Source organism: Etheostoma cragini, chromosome 20 (genome assembly GCF_013103735.1).
Source record: "Etheostoma cragini isolate CJK2018 chromosome 20, CSU_Ecrag_1.0, whole genome shotgun sequence".
In the NCBI taxonomy this organism is placed as follows: Eukaryota; Metazoa; Chordata; class Actinopteri; order Perciformes; family Percidae; genus Etheostoma; species Etheostoma cragini.
The window spans coordinates 10,968,503-10,985,484 of NC_048426.1; the positions used below are offsets into that span (position 1 = coordinate 10,968,503).

The 16,982-nt window shown below is 40.7% G+C and overlaps 1 protein-coding gene across 1 annotated transcript in view; it reads right to left on the bottom strand.

Moving 5' to 3' along the window:
• Positions 1-7,138: 7,138 nt before the first annotated feature.
• luzp1 (leucine zipper protein 1) overlaps positions 7,139-16,982 on the bottom strand; it is a 43,684-nt gene continuing 33,840 nt past the window's right edge. The window contains exons 6-8 of the mRNA XM_034858383.1: positions 16,599-16,778; positions 8,743-9,026; positions 7,139-8,017 (exon numbers count right to left, since the gene is read on the bottom strand). Coding sequence (XP_034714274.1) covers positions 8,784-9,026; positions 16,599-16,778 — 423 coding nt within the window. The 3' untranslated portion in view covers positions 7,139-8,017; positions 8,743-8,783. The remainder of the gene's footprint in view (positions 8,018-8,742; positions 9,027-16,598; positions 16,779-16,982) is intronic.

Here is a 16,982-nt window from a genome sequence, read left to right on the forward strand (position 1 = left end):
CTGGTATTTTCACCTCCCTGGTAAACCATGGGCTCAAAGCAATGTGTAACTGTTGACTTGTGAGGTTATTTTTCATAATAGCCTAAAGCCCACATCAACCGATTACTTGATAGAGAGGCAGAGACGTATCATGTTATTGGAGTCCTTTGGATGAGAGACCACAGCGTGTCTGAGCACATCTCATGTGATTCATAGGTGCGTGCAGGAATGTACACCAACGCAGGTGCTCCCACATGCTTTTTCAAGCATTTATGGACATATAAAATAAATCCAGAGATTATATTGTAGCTAAATGACTCTTGGATGGATGGTAATGTTGGTCCAGACTGAAATTTATATAGCTATTTGATTTATTGGCACGAGAGTTTGTACAGACAAGCCACCATCAGCTTAAAATGTGTGTGGCCAATACCTGTTTATGACTAAAAACCCACAAAACTAATGACCGTCCCATTAGCCTCAGCTATACTTTGTGTGCTACTTAGCAATTGCCAGCATGCTAAATTGCTAAACTAGGATTGCTAGCATTTTACCTGCATAAAATCAGCATGTTGCTGTTGACACTGTGTGCAGATATTTACGTGCTGATGTTAGCAAGTTGCACCTCAGAGTCACTACATGGCTGTAGACTTTAGGTGTGTTAACAATCAGGTTTCTAAATTAAATAAAATTCCACATTTACAGTATTCAAGCTAGTGCCACTTCTAAAGTTATTCAAAGCTGCAGGCTTGACCTCAGCAACCCTTTGCATGTAATCTCACATTCAACATCCTCCTTAGTATTTCCAGTGACACCTGTTGTAGGCAGTGAGGCTTTCTCACTCTCACTCCTCCATCTTCCTCCACTCGCCTGGAGTGCCACTGAGTCATTTCCATGGTTGACTTCACAGCACTAATTCAGGTCAGGCATTGGCGCAGAGGCTCAGGAGTACCAGGGTCTAAACAGGCACCAGTGTGTTAGGGTAGCACCTCCCTACATCTGAACTTGGGACAGATTAAACCACACAAACAGGAGACAGTGTTAACCCCTTCCTCTCAACCATTTGACTCATGGCACCCCACAAACAATCTAGGGCCTACTCTTGATTCTCTCAACTAAATGGTGAACTCATGATAAGTGATGATTTTTTTTTCGTGCCTCTTCTTTACAATGAAAGATGCCTTGATACTGCAAGCATTTGTGATTTAAAATATGTATTTTTTTCCCCACAGCATTTGGCATTTTTACCGGCCATTGTAGGTAATGCATGGCTGTTACTGATAACATTAATGATGGCTTTGTTCTATTCAAGCATGCACAATGTCAGGAGCCTGAGACTAAAGCAGCAAACTCAAATTCAGCCATCTTTTCTTCTTTTGCTTTTCCTACTGTGATATGCCAAAATGTCTGTGGGGCCTTGCATCAGGAGTAATATAGTTCATAATAAATGTGTGTAATATACACTTTGGGATTATCAGTGTAAAACTCATTTTCAAATCCCAGAGCAGGGGTTGATGTCCACTAACAGTAGCAGTAACAGACCAGAGTACTGAATTCTGTTCATTTGGCCAGGTGTGGTAGCTGAAGCAGCTGAACACCAGGAGTCACTTGTTTTTAACTAGAACATGTTGATCCTTTGCTCTAGAACACTCTCTCTCTCTCTCTCTCTCTCTAATCATAAAGGCCATGCAGCTGAATTCAACACGTTCAGGCTTGTTCTCTCGAGTTGTACAAAACTGTTCTGTGCAATGATGGAAATTACTAGGCAGCTTGTGGTGAAGAAGTTGCACCATAAGTAAGCCTCTCCTGAAATGCACATTTCTGATAATAAAATAACTTAAGAATACAAGGTTGGTTATTTTCACATTAAAAGTCAAATATTTCAGACTAGATTGTTTAGTTTATATGATTTAAAGCAACCTACAATCACAGGAACAGAAGTGCTGGCTTTCACAAAGTGAGGCAGAGCTGTTTAAGAGAAAGTTGTGCGTGCTGACTTTGCATTCCACAACAGCTTGTGGTTTTCCTCTTAGTACCTGACCAAATTTGCACATTTGTCTACCTGCTTATTTTTGCATACCGTCAGCTGCTGATCTTCCTGCTCCGTGTATACACACACACACACACACACACACACACACACACACACACACACACAGGGTGTACCGCTATGAAATCAAAACTTGCTGAGCTTGTTCAGTAAAAAGCATTAAAAGAGATTAACAAACATGGTTGAGTTTTACGCACAATCAGCTACGCACACACATACTGACACAGGTTCCAACATGGAGACGTGTTACAAACAGGTTGGTTTTTATTTTTATTGGAATACATATGGTCTGCTGTACAGTTGACAGCTTCAAAAGACCTACATGCGAGTGCGCCAGCCAAAGTAAGGTTAAAACATGCACAATGTATTAAGTCTAAAACAGGAAAAACACTCCCCACACAGTCCACTTGGCATTTCTGACAAACGGTGAAGCAATATTAAATCATAAAACCCTTTTGATCTGATTTCATAACATACAGTTTTGTGTTTGACACCTGTCTCCTTCTTATGCACACAAAATGAACTCATAAACACTCAGCAATAAAAACTGTTGATTGTACAGGCCTTCTTTCTTTGGCAGCACTTACAAATACAGCACAGAAGATGTACGAACCCTAAATTAATGAGCGAGGGAGAACGGAGCAGTGTAGAGGCCGGAGCACTAAATGGTCCCCGATAACAACGGGAGGACACATGGTGAACCAATCAGCGTTGGGAACCTGCTCAGCTCTGATAAAACGCACATGGCTCTCATTCTTCAATGACTATGACACAACTCTAGCTCTCTCTCTCTCTCTCTCTCTCTCTCTCTCTCTCTCTCTCTCTCTCTCTCTCTCTCTCTCTCTGATCCGTGTCATCATAGCTCCAGGTCGTGAGAAATGTCTTGCATTAAAATAACAAACAAAAAATACAGGAAGAAGTACTCTCCAGGAGTGTAATTACAATGAGGAAGATACAATATCTTGCAAATACTTAATATATTTCAAAAATAAGGCCCACTTTACAAAATTACAAGAGATTCCTTAAATAAAATCTATCCGATATAGTTTCCAAAATAAGACATCTTTTGTTTAACAAAGAAATAAAAACAATTAAGCAGAAAAGCAAAAAGGAAAACCCTAAAATTGAATATTTCCCCTTAATTTCAGTATTTTACAGACAGGGGGACCATCTGGGGAAGCATTAGCACTGTCTCTAACTGTAAACTGGAAATACTGTGGAATGATTTTGGCACAATGTTAGAAGGCTGAGATGCAGGCATAACAGGGTGCCATGCCTTAAAAGATATGTTCAAACATGATTTGTCCACTGAGTGCACACCAATTTTCTTTTCTTTAATTTGTGAGATGATTCTTCAATACTCTAACTTGGCTGGTGCAAAAACACATATCTGTCTGTGGTACATTCAGCAAACGGCTACTACAACAGAGTTAAAGTACAATTCTGGGACACAACAGAGGAAAATGTTTGACTAAGGGGGCATTAGTCGTTTGAGGTCTTAAAGTTAAGTGCTGGTTAAGTGCAGATTACAGCCTACGCCACCCAATGACACCATGACCATGGCTTCACAATGGAGGCCTTTAAGGACAAGGGCCTGCTCGCTGCCTGAGAGCCATTTCTGCATTGCCACTCCAATCTCTACTAAGAACATTCTAGTCTACTTTATAAAAGAGAAAAAAAACAATGACTTGTAAATAACGGATGTTTAAGCATACACCACCAGAGCTTAAGAGGATTTCTGCTAACGCTTTAGTTGGTATTTGAGAAGGAAAGCGGAAGCAGCCGCTTTACTCTCCACTGCTTAACCACATCATGTCCTTGTAGGAATTTGCTTTTGTATCGTTCGCAGCCATGTCTTAAATACTTTGTTCCAGCAGCAGCTTTCATACAGATTCTCTCATTCAATAAATGTTCTGCAAAACTGCCATCATTCAAGAAGGAGAAGAACCGACAAAATCTCTGTAACAGCCCCCCATAGAACCATAGAAGTCTTGAAACCTGTAAAGTCTTCACTTGAGTCCCAGATGACCAGTCTCTACATTCCACCATGTCAACACTATACAGGCTCTCGCCACTGGAAGCGACGAATAAGAGCTATAATATGCAAGTGGCATGTAGCCCAGAACCCATATAGGTAGAAGCTGGTATTCATCCTGGCACACAAAGTCCAGCTAAGCTTCAGTGGACAGAGTGGATGTACAGTCAGTGTTAGTGAACTTTGGGGCCTTGTAAGGAGGAAAGGCATCATGAATAGCTGAGGATGGAGTTTCAACTTTGCACTTTAAAAAGCCCTGTTTCTTTGAAGCTGGTCTCTGGGAGGGAAACCCTCCAATGAGTCATAAAACCTACAGTTTCCAACAGCTGGGCCCTTCCTTCCTAGGACCCCAGACTTGAATGCTCTCTTCAGGGTCAAAGACAGGTTTAAGACCAGAAGGTAAGAAAGGTTAAAGAAAGAATGAAAGTGAAAGAGATAAATGATAGAGGTTGCAAAGAATGCAGTAAGGACTGGGCAAACTGGAGGATTGTCTGCATGGTAGACTATTTATTGAGCGGTGGGAAACCGGTGACAAATGTGGGAAGTAAGGAGGGCTAAAGGTTAAGAATGACTCATGTTAGTACTTGCATCACTGAGTTGCTATATACAGTAATCCTGACCCACAGTGATCTGCTTCAAAAAATTAAAAATAAACAATCTCCGGCCCTACACGTGCACATTCAGTGCAGTCAGCAACTTCTTACTTGGGGATCTGCAGCAGCTTACAACACACCAGTTCACAAGGCCAGCTTTAAAACGTGAGTCCTCACTGACATATTAATAACAACACACACTGACGAATGACCACACCACGTCTATCTCTGGCAGTATGAGCGCAGGCAGAACCGGACATTCAATACCTTCGTCAGCTTTAATTATCCCTAAGTGGATTTCATTGCCAAGCTGTCGGTCTTCCTCTCTCCTGTATTTAGAAGCCCTGAGTCAAGACGAAGAGACAGGATTAGATGCAGCCCTGACCTCTGACCTTCCAACTACCCAGGGAGCTGCCCATCAAAATCTGGTGACAGGCCTTTGGCCTTCAATAAAACAACCCTCTGAACTAACAACACATATCACCACTTCATAGGACTCGACTTTCCCTTTTGGAAATGTGAATCCAAGAAAGATGCACAGAAACGGAGGAATAGAGAAAAGGGGGAGGGAGGGACACTGGACTTTAAAATACTAAAAGGAAAATTGGAATCAGTTGAAAAGATGTGAGATGGGAAGAAGTAGGCATTCCCTTTTGGTTACGTGTGAGTGGTAGTAGAAACAGTAACGGTGAAAGCATAGAAAGACTATATGATCATCAAGTCTTGGCATGTGAACTAAGAGCTTGGAACAGTAGGTCTGGTCGGTTTTTGCTCCACCATAAAGTCAGCAGTGGCCATGAAAAGGCCACATGGCAATCCTTTCTGAGGCTGCGCTGCACCCTGCAACTCTGACAGACAAATCCAAAGGACATAGTTTTTAGGCAGTGCAGGGGGTACTTTGAAAAGGGGGGTACATTAAAAACAAAATAAAGAACTCAGTGAACCTTCCTTTGACATCCCTCCGAGAACCTCTTTTCACACTGAACCCTACTTTTTACGATGTTTCATCCAACAATCACTTAAAAACAAATAAAGTAAAAAAAACAAAAAAAAAACTGAACCTCACGTCTAAATTAACCTGAACCTAAAGTCTTAATTTGTTAGGAAAATAAAACCTCCCTAACATTATCTCAAGGCACAGATGAACATTCTGTCGATTTTTCTGGCTAAAAGTAATGGAAACAAACATTTTGAACATGTGCATTCTGAACGTAAACAAACAATTTAGTTGGAAAGTTATCACCGATCTGTATTTACAGCATGATTACTTACAATGCATGGGGCAACAGTTTATTCATTGCATATAATCTCCTGCTTGCATAAACAGTAAAGTGACAAAGCTGCGACAAATTGAGCTCCTGCCACCCAGCAGACCTCTTCAATAAAATCGAGACTAATAAATATTACAGCTAGATGGCGGCTGGTAGAATGATGGGGAATTGAGAAATGCACTGGCTGAAACAGGCCATCCCCCGCAGGGTCTGACACAACACAGCATTAAAATCCATCCAACAGCAGAGGAGCCAGATGGAGCTTTAAAAATCCCAACTTCTTTAACAGATTCCATGTGTCCCAAGTTGTCCCAGTTATGGTTACATGAGCTTGTCAGATAAACAAAGAATGCAGTTGTTGTTGGATTGGTGCATCAAGCCATCAAGCAATCGGTCATTCTCAGCTCCATTCCATTCATTCATTTAGTTGTGGGATCAAAGTTTACATCGCCTGTTGTACTCCAATAAATGTAGGAGCCTGTGAAAAGATTGACAAGGTTTCTGTCATAGATTTGCACCATTTACCTCACTGAAAACACCTTATTTCAATTACTGGTCACTACTAAACTGGTTTCTATGGCACCCCCATTAATGCAGTGGCATACTCCAATGAGAGATTATACCAAACACAAGTTGATATTTCATGATGTAACAAAATAGTACACCTCTATAGAAATAAGAAATGGAAATAAGCTGGGACGATTCGCACGGCGAACCCAGTCACATACAAGCCGTCAGCTCCTTGCGTTTGGGAGTCTTGTGTCTTCCAATGGCTGGCTCGCATGTACACAGTATTTACAGCAGCACTGAAAAAAATGTCCGCCTCGCCAGGCCAGGTTTACTGGCAATATCAAGTCCAATGTTCAGTTAAAACAGAAACTCCATTTTACTATGGCTCTGTCAAAATACATGAATGAGGACATTTGCAACAGCTGTAAAATAAAGCACCATGGAAGTTCTCTCCCCCCCCCCCCCCCCACCCCCCCATTATTCTTATTTTCTACATGTGAATGGCATTTGACTGCGTCCAAACTATTTTTTTTGTTTTGATAATGCAGAACAGGAAGCGAATCACAAAAACTCTAAATAAGTGGTGAAAATGGCAAAAATCATAAATAAGTTGGTGCTCCTTAAATGCAGCCAACCAGCAATCATTTAAGCAGAGTGCATGCTGAGTCACAATCTTTTAAGTGCTCTTCTTTTTTTTTGTACTTAGAAACATGCAAATGTTTGCTCAACATCTAAGAACCCAAATTAAATCCAGTTTGAGGCTGCATGCCAGAAAGTGGTGACACAGCATAAATATGAATCAAAAGTAAAAAATGAGCATGTGTTTGCATGGTTTTGTGTATATATTTGTGTGAGAAAATCGGAAAAAAGCCCATATGGCCTTCAAAGCAAAAGTAAATAATATGGTACGAGTCAACATTGATGGGTTCGCTTCCTGTTTTTGGTCACATTAAAAAGGTAAAAGATCCTTTAGTTTGTGATGAATTCGGCCTGAAAATCCAGCCCTGTGAGACAAAAATTAATCTTAAACATTGCACTGCTGTTGATTGAATATTGGGTTGTTTTTTTTTCAGTGATGGAGAAAGGGTGAAATTCTGACGTAGAAGCAATATATATCCATTGAGGTCGCTGTAATGGTCCTCTGAGAAAGGCATTCTCAACGTTAGAGTCCTTCTTCCTCTTGCTCTCTTTAAACCCTTTGGCACGCTGAAAAATCCCAAGCCGTCCCCAGCATGCCCACCTCTCCCTTGTCAAGTTTCGGGATTACACTATAATACATCCAACACGAGAAGCAGAAGAGGATACATGGGCTGGTGAGGCAACCTCCAAAACACTGTACAGGCACTGTTCATGCCTCTTTTGGGACAAAGAAACTATCAGATAAGAAGAGCTGTTCACATCTCAGTCTAGATTAAGGGTCAGAGTAAGAATGTCAGGTCTGTTGTTCTGTAGGGCAACTGCTATTTTTCATTGCTTTACTTGCTTTAAACGCTGTTGACTTTTGGAGATGGTAGAAGCCATTAGTTGATGGGAGATTGATGTTTGGCCTTTCTTGTGCCATTGAGAGCTTAATGGAGTGCTGTTAAGAAAACAAATGGAGAGAAAGAAATTGCTTAATTCATTTCCTTTTAACACAACTATTCATTTACTTTAGACACATGATTATTCTGTGATTTCCAAATAATTTCCTATAAAGTTTTCCAGAAAGAACAAGGTAATTTGGTACTAACTACAGGGAAAAAAGAGACATTGTTCAGTTGGTTCACTTCCAAATAAAATTAATTTCCAGTCTTCTACTCAGCGCACAACAGATCAGCTGAACATGTAAACACATGTAATTTCTTAGTATAAAAGTCATTGTGTATGAAGAATAAAGTATCCAGAAAAAAGGAACAATCTTTGAATATTGAAATTGAGCTTTTCTTTCAAGAAAACTTAAAATGTTTTCTAATAGTGCTGAAGTCTAAAGTTCTTCCCAGGGAACTGCTGAGGAAAATATTCAATGTTACGTACAATACAGGATTTTCTTCTCACTTGCAGGTTTCTAGCTACAGTACAGTTCATCTGGAATTGCCTCAGAAGGGTGGATGCTAACTGTTACATGCAGTGAAGTTGGGGCCTACTTATTAAACTACCATGATGCAGGCTACAGCAGAGTTGGTTCATCTTATTATTGCTTATTTGATTTAAAACCCCTTAAGAGATGTGAGATCATTGCAACAAGAGTAATTAACATCTGTTTCCTTTAGTTAATGAGTTTCAGGAGTAAAAAGAAAAGAAAAGAAAAGGTCCTGCCTCTCCTACCTGTCCTCTTGCTGTAGAAGTCCTGCTCAGTCCCAGCTGGTCTAATGATGCTCAGAGTGGCGATGGCTCCACGGTCGGCTCCCCGTTCCACTCCTCCCCTCTGCTCTGGCCCCTGACCCCTGACCCCGACTGGACCACAGATCCCCTCTGGAGGAGGCCCCAGCAGTCTTGGATGCCCGGTCATAAGAGCTCCCCAGGTGGGGAGAGTCGATGCTGGGTAGCTGCCGCCTCCAAGAGGCTGGGCTGTGGCTCGGGTTTGGACTGGGCTCTACACTATCAGCAGCCTGGAAAGGTTTGAACATTTGATAGTAAGATTTACAGTCTGAATTGGCAGCTGCAGTAAGTTTAATACATGGATTGATTTGGCATTGGCATGGTCAGAGACAAACATTACAACAGAGGCCAGTTCATTCAATCCCTTATTCTGGAGTTGCGTATAGGAGGTCTGGGCATTTTGTGTGGACAAATTGGGGCCTTGTTTCAACTTTTGTATTATGTGGGCATGAAATACATGCTGCTTATGTTAACTGGTGTGTGACAAGGAAAAACTGCCATGTGGACTTCTGCAAAGGGAAAAAATCCCCAACCAGAAACCCCAAACATACCCCAAGCTGAGAGATTTATAATTTGGTGGGCTGACTAGAAAACAAACCCCACGTTACTAGTCTGTGGTGGCTACAGCCAGCCGTCCCTGTGAGTTAGATGACGATGCAGTTCCTAAAGCACACAGAAACAGCACCCCGCTCCTGTAATTTCAGCTTTAAAAAAGCACCATAATTAGTGACATTTGGTGGGTTGGAGTTGGCTTCTGATGCAGTTTTAGAATGCATCCTTGCTAATTGGGTTTAATGGAGCCCTGCTGGACTGCCTTTCTTAGTCTCCAAGGGTAACAGACAGGAAATCTGTCACCAGTAAACCCTGCCAAGTAGGCGTGTTCAGTGTGGTCACTTCCTGCTCCAGTCACCGAGGGGAGGAAACGGCAGAGTGGCATATTCTCCTTCTATGGTAAGCTACTGCTGCAAGACCGGGGGCTTTCACAAGGTTGCCATGTAATGCACTTCCAGTGTTCCTCCTACACTCAACAGGAGGCTTGTGCATTGTTCAACACATTGTGACAGACTTAAAATAGCAAAAGTTAATAAAAATACACAACAATAAACATTTGGCATGTTTTAGCTAAAAGTTATCAGTGAAAGTTTGTAAATGAAAAGAAGTGTAATGCTCTATAGCAGATCTGTGACTTCAGTCAAAGGAAAATTAGTAACTTCTGTGTGTGTGTGCCAACGGAGAGCTTTCACCCCATGTGGCTGAAAGTTAATTTAAGAAAATATTCGAGCAAGAGCAACGTCAGCCTGTAATAAATGCTGTTAAGTAAGTTGATGTGCCACAGCAGAGGAAATCAACTGGAACAGCAAGTGCTGCTGTCATCACAGGCCTGCTCCAGCTCACACCAGAATGCCTTCAGCTTGGAAAACCCACTTTTATAGGCTGTTATAATCAGAAACACTAAATCATGTCTGGCAGCACAGCATGATGATTTGACAAAAAAAGAAAAAAAATGAATATACTGAAAAGGTGAGACTAAGAGAAGCAGTTCTCTAAGGTACATAACTCGTACCAACTTGTATTTGTCAAATGAACAGGACAGTCATGTTCAGTGACATTTAAAGAAATAGTTTGACATTTTGGGGAAATGTGCTTTTTCCTTTTCTTGCCGAGACTTAGGTATCTGTAAAGTTAATATGTAGTTGGAGGCAGGAGCCAGTATCAAAATCTACCGACCAGCACATGATATATCATGATATATCAAGTTTGTTGATTCTGTACAACGACTTATGGGGTGGTGTATTCCTTGGCTAATTGTTATGCTAAGCTAAGATAACCAGCTGCTAGCTGCAGTTTAATTTTTTCATTTACTGTACAGACATGAGAGTGATGTGTGTTTTAGGTTTTATGTGTAGACATAGGTTAATAAGAAAAGGAGGCTTTCTGTTTAGGAATTATAAATACAGTTTCCAGGAGATCACCTTGAAAACCAATCCGACACTGTGAAAAGCCTCTGCTTTCTAATAACAAATGAAGGCCAGCAGAAAGTAGCGCGTCAGAGCATCTGCGGAAGGAATTATGGCCTTAATCATAGCCTACTTTAAATGGGTCTGCCCTTGGTCTCTTGCCCAATTTTAAAGGAATGGTGTCTTGCCAACCCAAATTCTTAAATCACCTCTCCAGCAACACAACACTTTTTTTTGGGAAAAAAGGTTAAATTTATGCTTACTTTTCATTTGTAAAGTATCTGTTGTCTGATCCTTACTGAAAGCATTACACAGTCCAACATCAGCTGCTGCACAGACTGTTATTCCAGAGGGCTTTTTTACACAGGTCACATCAGGTGACCAGAGAATAGTAGAGCAGCTCTGATTCCACACTTAACTTTCTGCCACTGGCTTTTGACTCAACAAAGGATGTTTTGGTATCTCGTTCATCCGCCATATCGGCCCTGCTGTCCTCAGCCAAACATAATTCACGGTTCATTCATGTTCAGGCTGAGGTTTCCTACTGCTACAGTGGGGACTGGAAGGAATTACTACAATACTGTTCTGTTTCGAGGTGTGGAGTGACTGCTACAGAAAGCCTGCGCTCCCCACTCCCCAACACTGACCTGTTTATTCATATCAGCATTCATATCACAATTGCCCTTAAAGTGTATTTTGGACCAAGTCCTGTATGTCTCTCTGTGCTACCTGTTCTGCTGTACATTTATCCAGTGTGGAAGTGATTGTCTGTACTAAATTTCACGCCAATTGTATGGTAACATTTCACTCAAAAAATAAAAAATGAAAATGAACCTCATGGTGGCACTATAGAAAAAGTTAGGGGAAAAAAAATAATTATTATCTAAACTACTAAATTATCAACATCATGGTGGTGCTATATTTCGTTCTGGACCAATGAGGTGGATAAACAGACTGACACTGCCATTCATAAAGCCATGCCAACACTGGTTTGGACAAACTAGAAACAACAGTAAAAGATTAAACAGCAGCCATGGATTTGAACCTTGATGATAACAATCCTGACCTTTCACTAGATGAAAAGATGTCCTCTGTCCCATAGAGGTTTGAATAAATAACATCTATATACAGTATACATGAGGTTAAAAAGAAAGATAATCAATATCATCAGTTTGCCCATGGTGCTTAAAAGGAACTGGGAGTGTTGTCGCCTTCCTAATGACTATTTATCCATAGCTGAGTCTGTTCTACTCTCAACAATGGCAAACCATTCACGTGAAGGGTCATTAAAAGAAATGTAATTCACGTAGACAGATTTTAAACTCTAGTAAAGGCACAGTTTTCAACCAATCTTGTTTTGAAAGGAGGAGTAAATTATTATATATAATAATATATATATATATATATATATATATATATATAGCTTATTGCTATTTACATGCAGACTGAAATTTGAATAGATCGAGCCTTGGCCGAAGGAGTACTGAAAGAAAGATAGATGAGAAGTCAGATAATGATTACTAGCTACATTCCTCTTCCATCAACCCAGTTGCCTCCATCTACAAACTCGTAATAACACAAACCTCTTCTATCAACCTTTGACACTGCAATCACAAACTAATCCCAACCTCCCACTGTCCTAACTACAGCTGTATTTATCCAAACCTCATGGGAAGGGACGCTGTTCAGACCACTGAAATGTTCTGAAAATCCAACCCATAGATGATCGGCTGTGCGCCAAGACATGCTTCAAAGTCCAATTATGAATTGAAGTATGTTTTTTTTGCACTGTAGCAATTTTGGTTCATAATTGCTATCCAAATGGAGTGACCGGTTCGTGCATCAAATATCAGGATGAACAAGGTTTTACCATACCGCAGAGTCAACTATGTGGATTTGGGAAATTCCCATAACAAAGTGCATAACGGACACAAATGGAGAAGTGACACAGGAAAGGCAGTTCATCAGCACACTGCTAATTCACTACATCAGAGACAGGACACAGACTCAGGGCTGAAGGATAACCAGGGCTGAAGGGTTGGTGATGTGGAATAGGGTCAGAAAAAGGAGAGCAGGAGACTTATGAACTGAAGTGAGAAAAGAATAATGTAGAGCTGATAGCACTGACCTTGACAGAGCTCCCCAAATGCATGACTTTAAACCACTTTGTTCCTGTCAGGGCTTGGATGACAAATTAAATAGGTGGTGATGGGGCACGGGTTAAAAAGAGAGGAAGGGAAGGGAGGAGTCGGAGACATGACAAAAGGTGGTTGTCTTGCTTTTTCTACCAGTCTATATCACTGCTAAAAGGAGGTGTTAAGGCTCAGTGTTAGATTTCATTGAGCCTGTTGAAGCTAAAAAGAGGGAGGGGCCATCTAGACAGCTCTAAGGTCATATGAGTTGGTATGTTTCTATGCAATGTATCATCTAGCTGGAGATGAGAGACCCCAGCTATGTTCATTGTTTAGCTGTGACTGGAGCATACTGGAGTGTGTTTGTGTGAGTGTTTGTATGATACGTTGACTGATGCATACACAGAAAGAAGCTGAGTGAGAAGACATGATATAGAAGGAAAGACCGCCACCAGACAGTAAAATGGTATAGAGACTCCTGAACAAGAGGTCTGGAGACCTGCAATGGAGATCCTCCATGGGTCACTGGCAGTGAATCTCTTTCTGTCCAAGATTAATCCCACCATGTCCTCCACATGTCCATTCTGTCCACACACTAAAAACCATCATTCACTGTTACCTTGACTGTCAGACTGAAACTTATTTTTAACATATTGAAAACAATGTTTTTTGGTGCTTCATGAAACAAAATGCCAAGAAGTGGCAATTGTTGAATTTTCTTGCTGGTCAGGCCAAAATAAAGTAGAAAAAGTGTGTCCCGACAGGAGCTAAGAAAAATGTACGCGTCTCTGGTAAAAGCCAGAGTGAGAGTGGAGATTTTGAACAAGTAGTGTTTTACCATGGCAGTGTGTTCAGTGCAGGAGCAGGAGCTCATCTGTCACTCTGTGTTTTTATATATTTAATAGAGATGGTCCAATGCCATTTTTTGCTTCCCGATAACGATTCTGATACCTGAACTTGCGTATCGGCTGATACCGAGTACTGATCCAATACCGGTGTGTCATATATTTTAATAACTGTATGGATGTGATATGATTTCTATCTTTGTTGTCGGTCTGGCTCAGGTTAAACTCTTTGTGAAACACAAAGAAAGACAAACAATGCATGCGTTTCTTTTATTAGCCAGTTTAACAGTCAGTTACATGAAAAAAACAACATAAATAAACTACTTTAACATAGATTTTCTTTAGATTTTTTTTTAGTTTTTTACTTGGTATCGGGTCGGTGTATAAACCCCAGTACTTCCTGATACCAGCATTTTAGGCAGTATCAGAGGCAATACCGTCATTGGTATCTCTAATACTGTATTTATTATTTGATTAACGCAGATACTGTGCCGATTAGCTCTAATTACGGGCCAGGTGGGTGGCGCCCTGCCATGAGTCTATGAGGCTGATGTCTGATTACTCCACATTTTCATTGTGATATTTTGTGATTACATTCTGAATCTGCAACGTTCTCTGTCAGCTAAATCAGTAAGTCAGTAGTATGGTGCACATGAAGTGGTTTGGGGTATTTCTGAAAGTAATTTTGGATCAAAATTTGGTCTTCTACAAGCAGCAATACCACAGGCCAACTAATTGGCCCTTTCCAAACAGACACATTTTCAACAGGCACTGCTCTAGTAGTTATAAAATGATTTCTAACTTGGTCCAAATTTGGCAGAAACATTATTTGAATTAAGAAGCATCTGATCACAGAGTAAGTGATTACAAACTTGACCAGACAATCACGGTTACCTATAAGGCCCATTTTCTGAAACATTTTGTTTTTTACCTAAAGAGTGAGAGAGAACCCATGAGCAAAAAACTCGCTCCGACAATAAATCCCTAACATTGCATGACTTTGGTGCAAAACAAAGCCCCAACCCTGTAACCCCTTGAAATCAAACTGACCAGGTCAATAACTCTTGAGTGCACTACTTCTAACAGACTACCCTTAAATCATGACTTCAGCATAACAACAACGCTACAACACAGGATCTACTCCTGCATCGTATCCCATGTAAGAAAAAATGTGCAAATGTAATTCACATTTGATTTGATTCAATCAATCACAATTTATTTATATAGCACTTTACAACAACCAGCAGGTATCCAAAGGGCTTAACAAAATGAGTAAAATCACAACATACAATAGAAATAGTGACCATAGTAAAATCAGAAAAAGTTACAAAGAACAAAAGAATGAAATTGTCCAACCACTGCTACGTATTAAAAGCCAGACTGAACAGATATGCTTTGAGTTTGGACCTAAAAAGAGCGACATCTGTTACAGTACATATATCAGGGGGTAACTTCCACAAATGGATGAGACAGCAGACACTTTGTATGTGTGTGTTTGTCTCCATGGCAACATCCAGTTTATTTATAAGGGAAAACACAGATATCATACCCAGAGGTCTCTAGTCCAGGATAATTTGTCAAACTGACATGTCAGTGCAGCCATGGAGCCCACACTGTAAGCAGTACTAAAGCCATTTGACTTTGACTTTGAATATATAATATACCACTAGACAAGTAAGTTAATACTGTAGCCCATTAGTAGTTTCACCTTATCATTCTGATGGCTTGTATAAACATTCACACTACATTAATTAAATTGTTGCTATGCATACAGTGTTACATGTTGATGCATAGGCACACATACATGAAATTAGAGGGCTCAATTGGGGTCTTTGCACGGAAATTAGTTGTATATAGTGTAGCTCAACAATCAGTCTTAAGTGTGGGAGAAGTTATTTGTTAGGTAGGGCTTACAGTGGTGGACAATGTCCCACACAAGATGTGAAATGAAAAAAACTGAATGTCTTATAAAAAGTAATGGCAGATAATAATTTCAAATTAAAACCATCTGATATAAGCTCTTGCCCAGTGATGAAAGAAGCATGGATGTGAATCTATACACAAACACATTAATCCTGTACAAGCACTATGTGGGGATGAGTATTCAAACTGTTATTTTCAGTAACGTTTGCGTAGAATAGCAATGTTGCCTGGCAGGGGCACAGACTGTAGTGGGACATTTAAATACAAGAAAGCTATTTTCTTCTCCTTGAGGTTTTCCTAACCTTCTTTTCCCCCTGTTGAGGTCTTATTCATTTCCATCCTCCTTTGTGTCCCACCCTTTTCTCTTTGTGCTTACTGGGGCAGCAGGAGTGAGACCTACTGAGAACTGCTGCGCTAAGCTTGAAGTTGCAGAGCCTGGCGTCAGGGAAAAATACAAGCTGAGCTCTCATGCAAAGTGGACACACCAGGAGCTTAGCCCTGCGGTTGTACTTTCTGGACTTTTATCTTCAAGACAAAACTATTTGCAGAGTGGTGCGGATATTTCCTCCACCTGCACAGCAATGCAGGGTACTTTAAAAGCCACACTATGCACTAATAGTGCAGGCACATGTTGGTTTAATGCCAGAAATGTTTGAGAAAGTTAAAGGAGACTAAAATTTTACAAGGGATAAATGAAATAGTGATTCAGTTTATTAAGGTGAGTTATCCTTTCATATTGTCAAACACTATATACACCAAGCATGTAAAATCATCAGTGAAATGTTGCCGAACATTGACACTTGTTATGTGCTTACCATTTGATGAAGACTAACAAATAATCAATTTATATTTTTCACTTTCACTTTCTTTCTACCTTCTATCATTTAAAAACAACACATCTTATAATAGCAGAAAAGTTTAAAAACCTAAAGTGGTCATCCTACCTGTGGTTCCTGTGTGTAGGATCGGGCCCAGGACTGAGAGGTAACAGGTGCGTGGAGTATGGTCCTTCCTAGGCCACTTGCTTCCATGGTGGGAGATTTTGACTGTTTACCCCGGCGAAGCACTGGTTCCTCAACTTCTCTGGTGTTAGTAACCACACTGTTGATTCTACGCATGTATACCTGGGACATGGAACAACAGAGCAACATTATGCAGCTATGAAGTAGTTCACTTCTATCCTATGGGGGGGTGGCAGTAGCTCAGTCATTAGGGAGTTGGTTTGGAAACCCGGAGGGTCGCATTAAAGTATGTTATGGCGTTTTTCCACTGCTGGTAACAGCTTGCCTCGGCTCGCCTCGGCCCGCCTCGGCTCGCCTCGGCCCATT